General features: G+C 35.6%; 1 protein-coding gene across 2 annotated transcripts; it reads right to left on the bottom strand.

Annotated features, from left to right (window-relative positions):
• Positions 1-8,127: 8,127 nt before the first annotated feature.
• Positions 8,128-20,073, bottom strand: LOC139745536 (uncharacterized). 2 transcript variants are annotated; one of them, XM_071655926.1, is made up of 10 exons: positions 19,913-20,073; positions 19,228-19,537; positions 17,280-17,495; positions 16,181-16,264; positions 14,611-14,829; positions 13,898-13,945; positions 13,010-13,054; positions 12,224-12,341; positions 11,526-11,685; positions 8,128-9,312 (listed from the first exon to the last, which is right to left on the bottom strand). In XM_071655926.1, the coding sequence occupies exons 5-10, from the start codon at positions 14,768-14,770 to the stop codon at positions 8,494-8,496; spliced, it is 1,350 nt and encodes a 449-aa protein (XP_071512027.1). In that variant the 5' UTR covers positions 14,771-14,829; positions 16,181-16,264; positions 17,280-17,495; positions 19,228-19,537; positions 19,913-20,073; the 3' UTR covers positions 8,128-8,493. The 2 variants fall into 2 exon arrangements, with proteins under 2 accessions (XP_071512027.1, XP_071512028.1); XM_071655927.1 differs by having other exon boundaries at positions 17,280-17,492.
• Positions 20,074-20,348: the final 275 nt, after the last annotated feature.

Raw genomic sequence — 20,348 nt, 5'->3', positions numbered from 1 at the left:
ACCCATACAATATTATTCATTTGTGTTTAATAGGTCTTGTTTTCTATCACAATACCGCAACGCTCTTTTTTCAGTATCCACTTAGTATCAAACAATGGAAACGATACGAATTCATGAACATATTCGTCTTTGTAATAGTGGACAGCAACATGAAATAAAAACATCAAAAAAACCTATTGATAGACTCCTTTGTAATTTTGACCCAAATGAAAATATCAAATTTTGTGTGGGCCAAAGAAAACTTCGATTCTTGCTTGAGTCGAAGCACTTTCTCCTGTCTCAAGAATCTCCATTCTCGTGATATTTAATGTAGAACAACAACTTTAGCAGAAATTGTCTTAATCGTAGACATTAACAACAATAATTCAATTATAGAACTGATGATGTAAATCTCTGAAATTTTAGAGCTTCATTTTTGTCCACCATTGAAAAACAGAAACAGTCACGAGAGTCTGTTAAGCTTAACATTTTCAATGTGATGCAATAATGATTTATTTATTTTCAACTGTTCTCAAAGTACTCAAGTATTATATTTTTTTTCTGTGGTATTTTTCACAAATCCATTCAATGCACTGGTTTCTTCAGTTGGGACACTCAGATGTCTCTTTATATGAACTAAGAATTAAGTTATGTTTCTTAAAACATTGAGATTTTCGGACATCAAGCTAAACCTTTCGAAGCATTCTGTCCCTGAGATCATATAGGATGTATTTCTAAGTAAAAAAAAAAGATAATGATAAAAGGGAAAAGGTTTTTGCCGTCATGTCTCTGATAGAAATAAATTCATTATCAAGAAAGAGTTTATATCAAAATTCTTATCTATTTTACTTTATCTTATAAAAACCGGTGCTTGGATTAATATGATAATTATAATTATATCATATTGTCTTTTACTCAAAACGAATATTTCATCTCACAAACACTTATAAAAATTTGGATTCAGGGCTTTTGTGTTATCTTTCCCATGGTGTGATTTAAGATGAACTGTTATCCTTCTTTGCTTTCTCATCCTGCCTATTTCACTTTGCTTAAACTTCATGGTGCCATACATGGCATATCCAATTCAAGTCCAAACTATAACCTTCACAAGCACTGCATAATATTTAATAATTCTAATTAAATCATTCCAGTTAGATACAGAAATATATTTATTTGAATGAACACAGAAAAAACGCAATTAACAATACGTTAAATTTATCAAATACATATTATATTATATTATATTATATTATATTATATTATATCATATTATTATTATTATATCATATTATATTATATTATATTATATTATATTATATTATATTATTTACTGATTTACTGATATACTGATTTAGGCACTAAGGTTTCTGAAAAGAAATATCTGTTTTGATGACACGCCTGAAGTCATATGGCGCCATTTCCACCTTTTTTTTTTTCATTTTCTTTCTCTTTTGCTCTGAAAGCCACGTATAATCCATACAGTATGTTTTCTGCGTATCCATCAGAGGTACTTTCTAGAGCATTTACATTGACTTCTCGTACCTGAATTCCGTTGCCTTTACGTCAGCCGTTCTTATATTCAGCACTCTTATACTTTCATATAATAAGTCTAATTACAGCAAATGTTAGTACATAGGTTATGCAACACCATTTTTTTCAGGTGAGCGGAACAATCCCTCAAATGTAATTGTGTACCCAATGTGTATGTGTATAAGCTCTCCATACACGCCCGCTTGGCTCCTTTGAATTCCATTTTTTTTTTTACATATATTCATATCAGCCTAAGCCTTTTTACATTGTTCATTACCCTTAGAATGGACTGTACACACTCATGTAAGAAGTGTTTGTCACCTAGTTAATCTGTATCATAATGAAATTCAGTTTTGCTTTTGTTTTCGTTTTTTTCTCATTTCTTATGAGCATTTAAAGGACCGATAGTACATGGTTCATGAACTCTGGAACTTCGCCACTTTGGTTGGTATCTGCCCTGTTATTGTCCTACAAGCATTTCCCGTTCTCTTTGTCAGCTGGGCGGAATAATACCGTAATTGTAATTTGTGTACTCATTGGACGGACGTGCTCTTAATACACGCCAGCTTGGCTTCTCTTGAATTCCTTTTCTTTTTTGTACATGTATCCATATCAGTGTAACTCCACTGCTGGGCTATTTATTCCATGTCACACCAGACCTCAACATGCCTCGCTTGTTGTTTTTCTTCTTTTTCCGTATTTGATATGAATTTCATATACCTACATAAAAATAAATATATTCTGAATGTTTTTATACAATTAAAAGATCATTGGTGAGATTGGATGAATATAAACAATATGAATAATTAAAAAATTAAATGAATCTGTTGAGATTGGATAAATGTTAAACGATATTAAGTAATTGATATTTTGCTGTCATTGCTGCTGCGAGTTGTCAGCTATAATGACAAGTTTGTTACACCATAATAATAATGACTTTGTTTGTTATAGTCTTTTCGACAAACAGAGCTCGATTCGAAATTGAGCTTTTTTTTAGTATGTACTTTTGATCGCGGTGGAGCGTCCTTATGTTTCATTGGAAATACTTTGTAATTCAGTTGAGATGTGCAAAACAATCGCTAATTTTGTAGTTCGTAATTTAATGAGGTGCCATGATGATATACCATGTCGCACCTCGCACTCATCTATCAGCACACATACCTTCACACGCACATTCTGTATGACTTGCCCTATTCCTTCCTTCCCTTCTTGTCTGCTTTCAGTAATTTGTAAGCAAGTATTTATGATCATGTTATGGTCAATATGTTGTTCCTATATAAAATATGGATGAATTAAATCTATGTACACATAAAAATGTCCAATGTCGGTATTATTTACCTGACGAGTTTAATTCAGAATTTTCTAGTAACGAACATTCTCTCAGTATATTACACGTTAATGCTCGCAGTCTTCAAAGAAATTTTGAAAATATGCAATTATTGTTGTCTGCGATAAATATGAAATTTTCAGTTATTGGTGTCACAGAAACATGGCTTAACGACAAATCTCCCCCTTTATATAACATTGATGGATATTTTGTTGTCCGGTCTGATAGAAAATGCGGACGAGGGGGCGGAGTTGCTTTGTTCTTATCACACTCGTTATCGTTTAAAGTAAGACCTGATTTGATATATAACGGAAATGAATTTGATTGCATGTGTGTTGAAATCAATATATGTAATAGAAGAAATATAATACTTTGTGTTGTATACAGGCCCCCTCATACAGACAGTAATTTATTTTTGGAAAATTTGGATGTTTTATTAGAGCTGATCAATCAAGAAAACAAAGATGTTTACTTGATGGGTGATTTCAATATTGATCTTTTGAATCAAGGAAGTAATGCTAAGAATAAGTTTTGCAATATTTTGCAAGCAAATTTCTGTAATGTCACTATAGATAAGCCCTCGAGAATGACGGTTAACTCATCAGCATTGATTGATAATATTGTTACTAATATTGACACAGATCATTCGAAATCTGGTCTTTTGTATAGTGATATATCTGATCATTTACCTATATTTTTTATCTGTGACGAGATACAACATTCCCATGTCAAGCAAACAGAAAGTAAGAAGAAGCGCAAATTCACATCAGAAAATATATCATTACTCAACGACGATTTAATCTCGGAGACATGGGATGATGTATTGCTTTGCGCAGACCCAAATATTGCTTATGATACGTTTTGGAATATATTTCTTTCTTATTTTAACAAACATATCCCCGCAATTGAAAGGAAAAGTAATAGAAAAATTAAAAATCCATGGATAACAAAAGGAATTTTCCGATCAATAAAGAAAAGAAATATGTTATATAAATGCAGTTTACGGTATCCTAATAATGATAATGTTAATCGATATAAATTATATAGAAATAAATTGACACAAATTATAAGGCTTTCCCGTAGGATGTTTTATACAGAAGCCTTTCAAAATGCTGCTGGAAATATGTCAGCCATTTGGAAAGTTATTAATAATGTTATTGGTAAGCAAAAGAATATGTCAACATTTCAAATTATGCGTGACGGTCAAACACTCTGTAACCCTAGGGATGTAGCATGTTGTTTCAATGAGTATTTTGTTGCTATAGGTCCAAGTCAAGCTTCAAAAATAGATTCCACACAAACTGATTTTTCGCAGTATTTAGGTGCGTCAAATGATAATTCACTATTTTTTAAACCAACAGATTATGGTGAGATTCTTGACATTGTTCACTCACTAAAATCAAGTTATGCAACTGGTCATGATGAAATGAGTACGTATTTTTTTAAACAGATTATTGGTAGTATACTGACACCCTTAGTGTACATTTGTAATTTGTCACTCTCAACTGGCATATTTCCGAATGCATGTAAAATTGCTAAAGTTATTCCAATATATAAAAAAGATGACTCTTCTTTTGTATCAAATTATCGTCCTATTTCTATTCTTCCTAGTATATCTAAGGTAATAGAAAGGCTTGTATATAACACATTGTATGATTTTTTGACACAATATGATATATTTAACCAAGACCAGTATGGTTTCAGGAAATTTCATTCAACAGATATGGCACTAGCCGAATTATACGATAGAGTGTCGACTGCCTTAGCTGAACAAAAACATGTCATCGGTGTTTTCATGGACCTAAGCAAGGCATTCGACACTCTTGACCACACTATCCTCATACGTAAATTGCAGTCTTATGGTGTTCGTGGCATTCCACTTGAATGGTTTAAAGACTACTTGTTAAATAGAAAGCAATATGTGTACTATGAATCTGTTAACTCTGAAGTATTACCTATACAATGTGGAGTCCCACAAGGATCCATATTGGGACCGTTATTATTTCTAGTGTATGTAAATGATATTTCAAACTCATCTAAGTCACTGCAATATATTATGTTTGCTGATGACACCAATGTATTTTGTTCCAATTCTGATTTTCATTCGTTACTAAGAACTCTTAACACTGAATTACCGAAATTATCTATGTGGTTTAAGAGTAATAGATTATCACTTAATCTGAAAAAGACAAATTTTATGTATTTCTATAACAAGAAGCACAACAATGAAATGCAACATTTAAATATTATAGTGGATGGTGTATTATTGGAACAAAAACAGAGTATTAAATTCCTCGGAATATATATAAATGAAAATATGAAATGGAATGTTTATGTACAATATATCTCTGATAAAGTATCTCGTAATGTTGGTATACTTCAAAAGTTAAAGTATTATGTCCCTCAGAATATTTTATTTATGTTATATAATTCACTGATATTATCGCATATTTCTTATTGCAACATTGTATGGGCAACATCAAAAAGCCACATTGATAGTATATTACTTTTGCAAAAGAAAGCAATACGTATATGCACCAACTCAGGTTATCGAGACCATTCAGATCCTTTATTCGCAGAATTAAGAACACTTAAGGTAAATGACATTAACTTTTTGCAAAACTCACTCTTTATGTTTCGCTTACATAATGGTCAGTTGCCATCTTCTTTTTACTCATTATTTCAATTAAATAAGGAAATACATTCTTATCCAACAAGACAATCTGATAAGTTTCACTTGTACAATCCCAAAACAGTGATGGCTCTAAAATCTGTCAGACACACCGGACCCGATGTTTGGAATTCTCTTCCTTCTGAAATTCGAAGTTTAAAGTCCACGTATTCTTTTAGGAAGGCTGTAAAAACGATGTTGTTATCTGAATATCAGTAATTCCATTGTCATTGTTATATACACGAAATTCTTTCGTACAAATATCGACACAATTAATCTATTATGTAATAATGATTATGTAACCGACCATGACCTGTATCAACTGTCCACCTGTACCTCGTTGAAGAAATATTTTGTCATGTCTGGCTAAATCAGTGATACAGGTGATTTTATTTTGTATAAACCTTTAGTGAAAGCAGACAAGCCTCTCCCTTCCTTTTCTCCTTTCAACTATCCTATCTCTATGCAAGTCATCCCTCCCTCCTATTCTCCTTCCGATGTAAATTATATATTATGTTATGCTACGGGGGCTGCACGCAAATCAAGCTACGCTTATGCTGTAGCCCCTCTGTATTATTCATTGTAGTATGTTTTGTTGTACTTTTGCTGTACATTGTACACAGGCAATGAACAAGAAAATACTTATATATATTGTGATATTTATGTTTGTACATGAATGTGTATATGTACAATGATGATACAGAAACCAATAAATCAAATCAAATCAAAAAAAAAAATATGATTTAAAAATAGACATCAACAAAAGAGCTTCAGAGTAATCGTGGTATACCATGCCTAATACCACAGCATACTTACCTATTTAAAAAAACCTTGGAGTTATATATATATATATATATATATATATATATATATATATGTATATATATAGATAGATAGATAGATATACATATACATATATCAAGACACGTTTTCTGTGTATTGAGAAAATAAAGCTGTTCCTTTATATAGGAAAAGTATCCAACATGCTCAGAAATTAAATGTATGTGTAAGTACGAAAATGTATACATGTTTTGTCATCTTTCCGTCCCTATTCCAGCTTGCGGGATGCTTATCACGGCATGTTTATTTATAAAATCACACGCACACACACACATACACACACATACACACACACAAACACATACATATATATATATATATATAAGTACTTTTCTTGTACTTTAAGAGAAAAATATTTTTAGTTTATTTTCTGTCACGGGCCATATCTACCGAGGCATATCGTTCTTTTTTAATCACAGAATTAACATAAGAAGTAGGCTTGGAAGCTGTTATTGTTATTCATTATTATTTGGAAAGCTCTCATACTTAATACGTCGAGTTACAAATTGCAATCCTTTACAGTCAGCTAAGGAAGAAAACACGTATCATTAAAATAAATTCAGTCTATACCAATCCCTCTCCAATTTCATCACGATAAACAATTTATGGCTTCTAAGAATACACAAATTCCAAAGTGCTTTTCTGTTTTCTCTAGTGTCATTGATATACGAAATTGTATAATTTGAATAATAACAATTTATGAACATTTCAAGAATCAGAATCATTGAGGCAAAGGTATATGAAAAGTTAGCAAAAAAAAAAAATATGTTAAGAAACATATTGCCCTCCTTTAACGTGAGCTGGAGAATTTAGCACCTATAGGCCTACTGTCTATACCCACCTCTTATTTCATTAATGATTGGTCACAGATATCTCATTAACTTCAAAGAATGCGTAATGTCAAAAGTGGTTTCCACTTTTATCTAATGTCACCTAGACATTAGAATTCATAGTTAGCATGATATTTTGCTATGGGGTCATGCAATCGAGTTTTTCAAGTTCAGACTTGAAATTACTAACCAAAATACATCTTATGCTCATGATCAATTCAGAAAAATATGGTTAGTTGGGAGGTATTTCACCTCATGCAAGTTCTAACTCGATTTGTGACCATCTCTTCTATGCGAAAATTCAGTAAATATCCTTTATCTTTCCTAGAAGGTTATCATCCTTCTCCTCATCATGACAACAATATTTTGTAATAAACTGAAGTGTGTTTTAGTTGTAACCATTTTAAGGCACCCATACCATATGTATATATCGTCGGGTGAAAATGATAAGGGCGTTAAGTTGCCACTAAACCCAGTGTTCGAGGCAACTTAATGCTCTTCTCATTCTTAACCGACGATATGTACCCATACCACCTCTGCAAACATAGCGTCGTCAACAGTGGTCAAGGTTTTGCATGATAGCGTCTGTTTATAGCCTAGTAAATCAATTCTTCCAAGAATAAATAAACCAGTTATTTTGTAGTTTTGCTTTTCGTTAACGACTTTGTTGTAATTTCCTTAATTTGCTTTTTTTTTCTCATTCGCATCGCTATATTTTACAAGATTTCACTCTTTTCTATAATGCAATACAGTAGATGTACAACGAACCAAAGGGAAAAGCTCGTGAAGAAATTATTGTTACTACATGAAGAGATGTGCGCTATTTATAAGCCACCATCATATACTTATGTCAGATTCCTCAGAAAATTAGAAGATTGTTGTCCATTGTTTTTGGTGCTGGTCTTTCAGCCAGCTCCGACCAATAAATCTCCATTTACTGTTCATCATTTTCATTTAATTCTCCAAGGCTGATAAGTAAGAATACCAGTACCAACCTAAATGCATATCGATTAGTACATCTTCAACTTCATTTGTTTGATGACACGTCCAATTATGACCCAAGAGTGTTTTTGCATCGTAAGCTTACAGCGTATTCCCTTTCGAGGAAAGTTAGAGTACTGTGTATAGTTATGAAAATTAAATGGACAGCATTGAAGTAAACTACAGCAGCATTGTGTAACATAGCAGAATAGAGGTCGTGGTTATTTGTTTTTCTAGAAGAAACTGTAAGTGCATCTAACAGCAAAGAACTTTCCGGTGTTGTATATAGTCACATCGTATTCCAGACTAAATCTTGAAAAGGAATTCCAGGATCTCTAGAGTTTTAGGTTATAGGGAATGCTCTCGTAGAATACAGATTTGATTTTACCATGAGAGTTCTGCGTTTTATGACGAGATACAACTACTTCAGAAGACGTCTTATCTTTGTAAAAGGATGCCGTGGGGACACTTTTGTCCTTGCCAACATGCCGTTCATCAACAATTCCACCAGCGCATGTTTCAAGAATTAGGTACCCATTTTCATCGACTCCGCGTTCTTCTCTTTCCTTGTTTGGATAGATTGAAGCTGAATAGAGAGGAACGTTCGGATTTTTATGAAGTGGAGTGGCTTGTTTATCTTTTATACCAATGATCCGGTACTTGGGGGCATGTTGTGTTTCTCTGGTGGGTGCGGATCGGTCGATATTTGAAGGTATATCTTCGTAAACTGGGGATTGCAAGTCACTAGATCTGGTAGAATCGCCTACAGGAATAGACGGAATGAATGGTACTCCGTAAGGTGAGGGGCCATCGGATAGGGCATCGTCGATGACATAGGTCCCTGTCGTGCCACAACGTGCATGAGGTTTGATTCCAGCTACTCTGCGTTGACTCACACTGGAAACGAGGTACCCGTTTTCATCAGTATCCTTTTCATTTGCTGCAAAAGTATCCCAACGTGGATTTAATGTGATGTCTTTTTTAATGTTCTTCGTGACACTTCCTGACATGTCCATGTATTGCTCTATTCCTGTATTACCTGTAACGTTTTGATACGGGGCAAGGTATTCACTGTCTTGGTCTATGACGTCATGGAGATGCCAGGAATTCGTGTCCGCTGAATCTTTGGTCATTTCCGCTTCAAAATTGTGGTCCTGTAAAGAAATGTCGAGAGTTTAAAGCAGAAATTTATAGAGAATCTAGAAATATGACAAATTTGATATCTACGGAAAGCTAAAAAGCTAGTTAACAAAACTGGATATCTTTTAGACGATGTAACTTTACCCCCGAACTGTTTTTGAGATTGAAAAAACACCCAATTTCCATGACCACGTAGCTCCGTTCGCTACAAGAAACATCGGATTTGGGCGACGTCACCAAATGTGTATGAGCTGATTTGCCGTACGGCTATATGAGACCCGTTCTGGCAAAACCCGAAACTTCTCGGCAAATGCGATTTCGCGCTATAGTCCGAAAAAGGTCAAAAAATGACCTACCGCAGGGACCAAATTGACATTTTGGTATCACGTTGTAGGGGAAATTTTCTAGTTTCTGATTGATATCAACAACATTTTGAAATACAACCTACAAAATGTGGAATTTTGAAGAGAAAAGTGGGATGTCAATCTCGAAAGTTGGCCAAAATCTTACGTCTAAAGACCAAATCGCCTTCGCTTACGGCGAAAATGACTGTTCTTTTGGCGATCGTGTCTTAGATATTCTGCGTCGAACCCTGACACATTTGGTACCTACAGAAAGCTCTACCTCTGCTTATTCCAAATATGGTCATGGTATGATGTCATACTATTCACTTTTATTCATAAATTCGTCTGAAACATGCGTAAGTTTATGCAAATCGTCTCCCAGACGCGTAAACAGCCTTATTGCTTACCAAGACACGTGATCGAAATACGTGTTCACGATTGGTCAACTGTTTACAAGCAACCATACGTATTATACTATGGGGATCGCTGCAGCAGCGGTGCATGTTTGCATGCAACACGTGTATCGTGACTGCTGCTCAGCACGGAAATGCTGCAGTTTCCCGCTTTGTTACACTGTTTTTTTAGCAAGTTGAGGTAGAAATTAGAATTTAAACCAACACACAAGAGTAAAAGAAGGTCACATTTATCTAACAAACCTTCATCATGCCATTTCGAAGAAGAATCAAGCTGAAATCACGGCATCAAGGAATACCTCTTAACTGCTGATTCTGCTGGTGCTGTTGTGCGTACACCTGATCACGGCAATCGCGAATCTTGAGCTGATTACGGTAGGTTTTGTGCTTTTCAAACGTCGTATTTCCGTAAATTTATGGGTGGAAAAATGATTTCCAATCAATTACAGCTCTTTGACTTATTTAGTTATCATCCTTCATGAGTATGTAAGATTACCTCAGCTATACGCAATTCCCCCACAATGATCGATTTGTTGTGTCAATAATAACAGCAAATTGTGGCTGTACGAAGGAACAGCTGATCCCGGCAATCGTGAATCTTGAACTGACGATAAGGTTTGTGCTTTTAAAACCTTGTTTTTCCGTAAATTTATGGGTGTAAAAAATGATTCCAATGAACACAAACAAACAATTTTACGACGTGAATATGTAGTTTTGGTGGACGATTTATATAGATTGACAACAACTTACACACCAATTTCCTGAAAAGTGCACACAGTTTGCCTATAGATACGTAAATCCCACTGGGTTGCATGCACATTTTATAGTGACGTCGCAGATTCGTAGCCGCATCGAACTTTTTCACTTGCTCAAATTTGGTAAAGATAAAGATTCTTATATTCAAAGCAGAGACAACTTTATTGCATGATTTATGTCAAAAATTAATCAAAATAACATTTAATGATGGAAAACAGTCAATTTATATGATATTATTTCCTTTAAATTTCTTCTTTAAGAAAAAGGATATGTATGATGTGCGCTGATCAGACAATTTGACTTTATCAAATCTATATGACTCTGTAACGGATCATTTTAAAGAGAAGATCGAAAAGACTTCCCTAACCTGTGTGTGACTAGGGAAGGTCTTCATTGTTTCTATTGAAAAAGAAAATACAGACAAGTTCTTTGAAACTTTGAAGCATTTAAAAGTCATCTACATTCCGCAATTGGAAAAATATAGGAGAAAAATTCTTTAGAGCATGTGACTGAAAGTGTCAACCAGCAATCTGGGCACCGTTTCACAAAAGTTATCAGCCCTGTCAAGTTGTCAGTCTCTGACAATTTCAGTAAAATCCTTGGTTTGATTGCCTGAGGAGCCCTGGTCACTGATTTTTAATCATGGCTGACAACTTGTCAGGACTGACAACTTTCGCCAAAAAATAATTATAATCTATAGTAATAATCGAGTACCTGAGCAGAGTTCTGGTAGATTTGATACACTTTCTTCCGACCAGAGGAGGCATCCCCAATTCTATTATCCGGATGTTCCGTCGACGAATGATGCACTGCGCACGAGTTGGAAGTGATGTTGGCACTCGAGCTATTGGAATCTGCTGGGCGCCTACGTTTTCTATTGAGGTGGCGTTGGAAAAATACACGGAAGGAAATGATTTACTCAGATTGTGATGAAATAACTTGAAATCAAAAAAAAAAACTGACAAAGATTACAACAGTTACAGAATTCAATTAACAAATTCGTTTTAAGTTTTTCTAAAACATACTTATATGAATATTAGCAGTTGCGCTGCGGGCTAGTTACCAAAAAAGAAATACACCTGAATTCCATCGGCAATCGTTTCACTCGACCAGTGTGTGTGTGTGTGTACGTGAGTGTGCGTGTGTGTGTGGGGGGGTGGCTCTGACCGTTAGGTATTTTATGCGTATAATCTATATGTGTGTATTTTTGTCAATCATTATTTTCTCAAAATCGTTATCAACCATATTGTCATACGGTATATATCTCTATTAAAACAAAGAATGCGGTAAAAACAAAGTTCGTTCGTTGTATCAAACTAGTTTTATCTCCGTGCAAGGTCCCTCTAGTCCCCCACATACAAATTTAGATGTAGACAAATACGAACATGAAAAATGCAAGTTCCGGTACTCACTTTTTCCTGCGATGTATGCACCAAACAATGCATCCAATGAAAAGTAGTATGGAAAAGAAACCAAGAATGGTTCCAACTGTCGATACAATGATGATTTGTGTTGCAAGTCTTCCAGAATCTGAAAGATCATTTATTAAAGTAACTCTTCGTCACCCGGACAGATTAATAGCATGATAATGGTTGTTGGCTTTTAAACAAACATGTTTCCTTACATTTTCATAGTAACAAATCAATAATGGAATGACACTACTTATCACTAATCCCATATGATATGAAGGAGCTTTTGCTTTCTGCCAAAACAGCTTGATTGTTCAAGAAAACAGGTTTTCAACCGCAAATATGTGATGAATTTGCAAAAGAAAAGAAATACAGCGGCCCCGTTTGGTCAATGACGTTCTGTGAAAAATCACTCTGGAGTTAAAGTCATTTTCGGCCTGACGGTTTGTTACATAGTACATCATGTCAATGAAATAGTATTCTTGAAAAAGATGTAACCAAATTAAAAGTTTTCTCCTTTACATCTAGTTCGTGATCATTTCAGCATTTTATTTCTTTGTTCTTGATATCAATTGCAATATGAATAATCGCTTGTTCATGATTGACTGAATGATGTTTGAATTTGCTTCCTGACAAAAAATACCCCAGTAGTGGGGCTTATGCCTTTCGCAGAGTCTTTGCCACAAGCAGCAAATGTGTGCTTACGAGAAATTTGCTGTACTAACAGAAGTAAGACAGATTAACAGAAATTGCATAAGAGTACTGATTTCACTATGACGCAAAGCTCACCTGAATCAGTTTCTGCCGTCATTTCTTCAGCGGTCTGAATCACGTCTATTTAAAGAGAAAAAAAGAGAAGACTGCGGGATAATTTCATTGTAAGTGAACACGCTTTAAGACAATTTACTTTCGCGGTAATTCTCCTGTTTATGTGCCCCGACAGGCTGCACGTCCCCATGAGGTCATCCCACAACCTATAAAGTCCAAGAGTCATACACGAACGAGCCCACGAGCTAGACACCAGGTCAAACAGACCCATGAGCTAGACATGCACGAGGGCCTTATTTGCCATAATGTCTAATTTGTGGACCGTGTGCTAGCCATAGAGATTATTTTATTTTATTTCATATGGAGCTCGTAGGCCTTGATCACTCAGTGTCTATGTAACTCGTGGGCAGTATGACTCGTGTTCAATATGACTCGTGAGCTTTATAAATCGGCAGTTGTATGACGTGAATGTATATAGCTCGTCACCCGGTGGCGAGCATCCGTCCTCATAGTACCATCTTAAATCTTGGGGAGGGGGTGCTAATTCTGTGTCTTTATGCCCAACTCCAATTTCCCGCGATGGAATTAGAGTCAAGCAAGCAGTACTGCATGAGCGGAAGGACTTACAGGATATCTAAGGCTGATGACCGCGGCAGACAAGATTCTTGAGTTTTATTTAATTTGTCATCCCTCTGCACAGAGGGGAGACAAATTGAAGAAAACTCATTTTTCATAATTATCTATACCCCTTATAAATAATCTCTTGCATTAAAGTGCCTGTTCAATTGTATTTTATAAGTAGACACAGGCAAAGGGGATGGAACAGCATTGCACATATAGAAAACTGAAATAGGCCCTACACACACACACACAACACACACAATCACGAACAATTTAGGAAATACCTACTTGTAGTATTTTCTCTATATTTCGCAGTCGATCTGTGCCCCTGGTTATCTACAGAAAAAAAATAAACAGATCCAGTGCAATAAAGGAATAAATAGCTCTGAAAGTTCTCTGTTGTGTATGAAAATTATTATAAAGCGCTATTGTGGGAATTCCAACTTCCTTAGTCACTATTATGAAATGATCATAAAATTGGCGCCATAATATTATTCAGGATGGTCATCAATAACACTTATTTATGATAACTTAAAAGAATAAAAGCTGCTGTTGACTGTTACTTTAGATTCTTACATTTTACCTTTTGTCACCCTGTCTTTACTCTGCTTCACATGAAAACCTCCAATCTCGGATGCTTCGAATCTCGGGTGCATGGTGTGTTATCACCATGTATATTGTTTGTTTTCTGCACATTATCTACAAGGTAAAAGAACTTGTATTATCATTATTTCTGTTGTAATGTTCATAAATGAGAAGTATGAAAATAGATGAATTGAATTAAGTTCCCAAACCTGCTATTTTTTCGTTCATCGTTTTCAATGAAGAAAGTAGAATCTTTCGTTTCCTCTAATATCAAAATTTTCTCAAGGAATGAAAATTACCGACCTAATATAGGCATTTCTACTTCGAGTAGAAAATCGACTGGAGCAATTTCGGAAGGAATTTGCTATTGTCTATACACGGTAATTATAATCAATATGGTTGTACGACAGATTTACCGTCTGTTGTATTCAGCGGCCGGCAAGATGGGACGGAAGAGTTCCAGACCGGGGAATAGCTTGACCATCCTGGCAGTCTCATACACTGCAGTGTCGCGCTTCCCTCGATTACGAAACCTTGGCCACAGGTGAGAGTTATTTCGGACCCAAGGGCTCTCATATCAGAGTTCCAGTAACCATTAGACACATTCCCGGGATGATCACAAAACGCTAAGGAAACTGTTAATAATGAAAACATGTATTTAAGCATTTTCCCCACCTTTGTTCATGGGGTCATCATGAAATCTACTTTCTTGATTTAAATATTTGGGCGATTGCATCCAAAACTTTTCAGAATTACACAACAAACGTAAATGTGCGACATCGAAGTGTGTTTTTTTTTTCATAAATTTTAGACGCCACTTACCACCGTCATAGGCGATAGTGATTAAAAAAAAGAATGTTAGTACAGTGATTCTTATGATATCTGAAATTACGAATATTGATGAGTTTATATGGTTTGATGACATAAATATGTTATTAGAAATAGAGTAGCATTATGGTAATGTGAGAAATGACATATAAATAGAAGTAGTGCAGATTCTTAAGATACACGTGACTGTTACACCCTGGAATATTCACTCCAATGTTAATTCCACAATAGTTTCGGAGTTAATAAACTAATAGATCTCAGAGGGTTGTGCAAAAGACACTCAAGCGACGCAGACACCATATATACATGGATGTACGTATATGCCTACTCTGTTCCTCATGTCAGCCTAATTCACACTGAAAAAAAAAGAAACGCACCCACCCAAGCAATTGTGTTGTTTGTTTGTTTGTTTGTTTTTTAATGGCTGGGTTGTTTAAAGTTCTTTATACGGGTCTATCATGAACTCTTTGTAAACTCTTTTGAAACAACAAGGTCAGACAGAACAAAAATGCCTCTTATACAAAAGAGGAAAAATTATTTTAATGTCTTCTTCCGAATCCAATGCAGCAAATGGGAAAAATAGGAGATTACCATAAATGACTGAAAACGCATTTTCACGCCCAAAATGATCTCGAGTCTTTCAACAAAAATTGGACCTTCTTTCTCGCATGCTCACATGAAAAAGAAATCCGTTCAATACTGCACTTATCCAGCTTTATTTACCTTAAAACATATATCACTAATAATAGAATAAATGACAAGATGGTTTCAGCTGCCGTAATAATGTGGACTGGGTATTTAGATAACAAAAGTTTAAGCTCGCATTTAATGACTTCCTTAAAAACCCAACTTTCAGGATGAATATTCATAATCTAAAATTTTGAAATTCCAACGCTAAGACTTGAAATTTGTGACTTTGAACGAAGCTCTTGGTTTGCTTATTATCATTATCGTTATTTACAGTCACGCAGACTTTCAAGCTTTTTGGTTCTGCTTTTGGCTTATCTACTACCTGTAACTTTTACGATAACGTGATGGCGGGGAATTATGACATACCAGTACATTATATAGATTGATAAACATACATGCAAACATTTCATATAACAAACTTACGCGCAAGTATTCGAGTCGTTTCCGACGTTAGATTTTCAATCTCACCTTCGCATTTCAGCTTGACAGCCTTGTTTTCGGGGCAATCGGTTCTCGTCGTGGAACACTCTGTTACACGTGTGTATGAAGGACCTGTGCAATAATTTCATTTTGAAAGTAAATGATGAATTGTGTAAAGGAATCATTTCATTCTGCATGAAAAAACATCTATGGGCAGCAGTTATCTTGTTTTGCTGAAGAGGAGGAAATTCTCAAACATACTAAGTTATGTTTTTATTCCATAGATAGAGATTTTGTGTAGGAAAGGATTCCTCACTATACCGGGTGTCCCCAAAAAAGCGGAACGGTGGATTTTCAGTACCTTGCGTTCTAAAAGTGATACATTTTTTGACATTATTAGAAAGAGCATCTTCCGCAAAAGACCATGATACCAAAATCATTAAATTTGGTTCAGCACTTTTTATTATACGCCAATTTTTGTAAATGCAGTCATTTTCAATTTTTTGCGACTTATGAGATAATAATTTGGGTGCGACACGCGTTCCATACGGTGAATTGTGTAAGCTCGTTGATCCATGTCAACAAAAGATAACGCTTTCATATTGGGAGCGCGCGCACACACACACACACACACACACAGACACACACACACACGGGTTTCCCAATGTGAAAGCTGTATCTTTTGTTGACACGGATCACCGAGCTTACACAATATTCACCGTATGGATCGCGTAGTGCACTTTAATTATTATCTCATAAGTCGCAAAAATCCGGCGAAATTTGGCAATGACTGCATTTTCAGAAATTGGCGTAGAATAAAAAGTACTGAACCAAATTTGATGATTTTGGTATCATAGTCTTCTGCGGAAGATGCTCTTTCTAATGATGTCAAAAGATATATAACTTTTAGACCGCAAGATACTGAAAATCCACCGTTCCGCTTTTTTTGGGACACCCGGTATAGGCCTACATAAGACAATGGTAGACATTATCACATGAACTGTTACTCAAAAACTTTCAGCTTTTCTTCCCAGTGCAGATGTATCTCGTTAAGAAAATGGATACTATTAGAACTTCTAAGCTTCTTGAAATAAGTAGTGCATGCATACATTTTTGCTGATATCGTCACGTTTATTATTGGAGTCACCTTCAGGACACTGCAGCCGTTGAGTCTTGTTCCGTGCTGCTGTGGGCAAACTCTCGGGCGAGTACCCCTCTGCTACATATGGGAGGCCGAGCTCTTTACAGACCACTTTAGCAGCTTTGGCGTTAAATCCATCATAGCACACATATCTGTCTGGTTTCAAGACCACCAACCCTTCGTGGGGAGAGGGTCCCTCTATCAATTTTACCGATGGTTCTTCTTAAAGATAAATGGACATATTGACATGAAGGCTTTTATACTGGATTGTATGACGGGTGATACTTGGCAATATTTTGATTACAGTTACAGTGGCAGATCCAGGGGGAGCGCACCGGTCCGGCGCGTGCCCCTTTTATTTTTGTTAAAACAAAAGAAGAAATAAAGAAATGGGGCACCCCGCCCTCCCCCTCTAAAGTTGTAAAGGAGCCCCCTCTATATGCCTCTTTACGGAATTCCTGGATCCGTCCTGGAGTTATAATAAGACAATGAAAATTCTGCAGCCTACCCTCATGGAGGAGTATTGAAATAAGAAATCTACTTGAAAAGTTTGCATGATTTTTGAGATCAGCTGATGTAACAATTTCCACATTCGGAGGTGAAATCGTTGCTGTATGTACTTTTTACGTTAAAGATTATGTAGTTTACATTCATAGTTGGGATTCAGTTTGTTGTTGTTCTTGTTCTGGCCAAGTACGAATAAATGCAGACATGTGAAGAGAAAAACAAAAGAAACAAAACACAAACAGAGGAAAGAAAAGTTGTCTCTGCCACCATTATTTTTGGCATATCTGTCTTGATTTATCTATTTGAGTGTGTTTAAATATCATCAAAAACTATAAAATGTCTCTCAATCAAAGAGCAAAAACTATCATGGAAATATGTGATAACAACATTGTGTCCAAGTATGTGTGCGTGTTTTGTTTTGTTTTGTTTTTTATGTAAAAGAGAAGAGGAAATTTGTGAAATACAATGACAATTGAATGAAAGTGTTAACGGGATGGTACAGCATTGCTGGAGATGAGGTTTGGGCTTTAAACGTGTTGGGAGATACGAAGAAACCACTTATGAAATAGTACAGAGCATACCATTCTCGGAGGAATTCAAAGCTTATTAGATGAAAATTGGTTTTGGAATGACTGAGACATCCAAAAACAAAGTAAAACAAAGCTATCCTAATAAAAGGTAGGTCCCACCTTTTGTTAGGACTACTCTGTTCTGGATTTCGCAGCAAATTCAAAACCAATTTTCCTAAAATAAACGTTTATTATCTCTTGGAATTACATGCTCTTTCATATTTCATAAGCGGTTTCTCATTATCTCACCAAAGAAATGTTAGAAACCTAAAGTTAGGTCTCAACCATACGAACTATACGATACCTTCAATAAACTGATTTAGAATAGAGTTGCACACTAAGTTACCTAAAAGCAAAAGAAAAATCAAAGTTCGCAAAAATTATCATTGGAGTACTTTACCTTAATCCAAAACGTTGACATTTAATCATTTTATTAGGGACAAACTACAGTCAAAACATAAAGAAAAATGGTGTAACTTGATGGACTCGTAATGATACTCAAGCACGCTATTCCTTAGCTCAGATTACTTTTACAAAAAAAAAACGACAAAAATATTGAACAGTTTTGTGGCTTATATAGATCTCATTTCGAGGTCTGTACTACTAAAGGGTTGCAGTAAATGGACTAAGTATTGATTTGTCGAATACAGCATATTTTTCCAATTACACACAAGTCTAATTTTATTTCCCTTCCATCTGCTTCCGGTGTCTATTATCATTGCTAATGTCGTTTGCAAAACATAACGCTCAGTGGGTCAAATACATCGTCATGGTCTTCTGTCTTGCTTGGTATATTAAGTGAACGATTGAAAACCATGGAATTTCTACTCCGTGTTTGCTTGATACAATACATGAACGTCACTATTGTAGTTACTTACCATCGAAGCATTTCACGCTCAGAGTAAAGTTAACTGGGTAGATATATATACCATATCCAAAGCTTGGTCCGATGGGTCAGTGATAAAAAGGGGGAAGTCTGGTTGTGATTCTGAATCAAAATCAGAGATGTTTCGTTTGCGTTTTCGTCTTGAATGTAAACTCCCATTAACTCGTTGTTCACAGACTCAATTTCACAAAGAATTCGTCGTCCACGAGGTGCCTCTATAACCCAGGTATTACTGGCGACGCAATTTTCATCACATGATATCTCGCGCTCCAGTGAATTTCCCGAACAATTCAGTGTCAGATCTGCAGGACATAAAACGCAGAAAAGGGGGCTCACATCATTCTGCCGGTAAATACATGGAATTGTATTGACAAGAAGACCAGGATGTCTCAGATCTCGAATGAAATAGTTTTTGAAAGACATTAATGGGAGTATTATGTCTAAATTTTACTCAAGACTTCTAGTCCAGAGACATGCATGGGTTCAGAAGAAAAATGAGTCTGTCAACTCTTACCGAGAATAAGAATAATATTTAGGACAGCATTAGATCAAAACAGCTATATTTCAGCCAAGAATATGGTAGGGAATTATTGTTAAACTACAGGTATGAGTACATATTCAAGTGCAATGGTTCGATGAGATTTTAGTGGTAAGAAGAAATATGAAAAGATACCTACACGGCATATCAGGTTCCAGAGCTGAGCAAGTCAGAATCGGATTAGAAAAGATGAGAACAGCAAACAACCATGCCAGGTATGCCATTTTTCCGTGATAAAAAAATAATACAAATTACTATTCGTAAGCAGAGGATATTGTTGACAGATCCCTGCACGGCTGAGGAAGAAAGGTACAGACACTAAAATTTGCCTCCATAGAAGTCATACGCTATGACATTGTGTGCAATGCGATTTTGTCATGAGTGAAATGAGCTGGCCCGAATGCGCATGTTGACACTGCGCAACTACACAGCCACTCCCTACATGATCATAAAAGGAGGAGAATTTATTCTTTATTGTATCGCAATGTCTCACAAGTAATTTACGACTCCCAAGGAAGCGAAACGATGTAAACATACCACTCAACGATGCCAATCATGTGTTTCCTCTTTTGTAT

Source organism: Diadema antillarum, unplaced genomic scaffold, assembly GCF_040938485.1.
Source record: "Diadema antillarum isolate AM-2024a unplaced genomic scaffold, OU_Dant_1.0 seq00001274_RagTag, whole genome shotgun sequence".
Classification (NCBI taxonomy): Eukaryota; Metazoa; Echinodermata; class Echinoidea; order Diadematoida; family Diadematidae; genus Diadema; species Diadema antillarum.
This window is presented reverse-complemented; position numbering and strand designations above follow the sequence as displayed.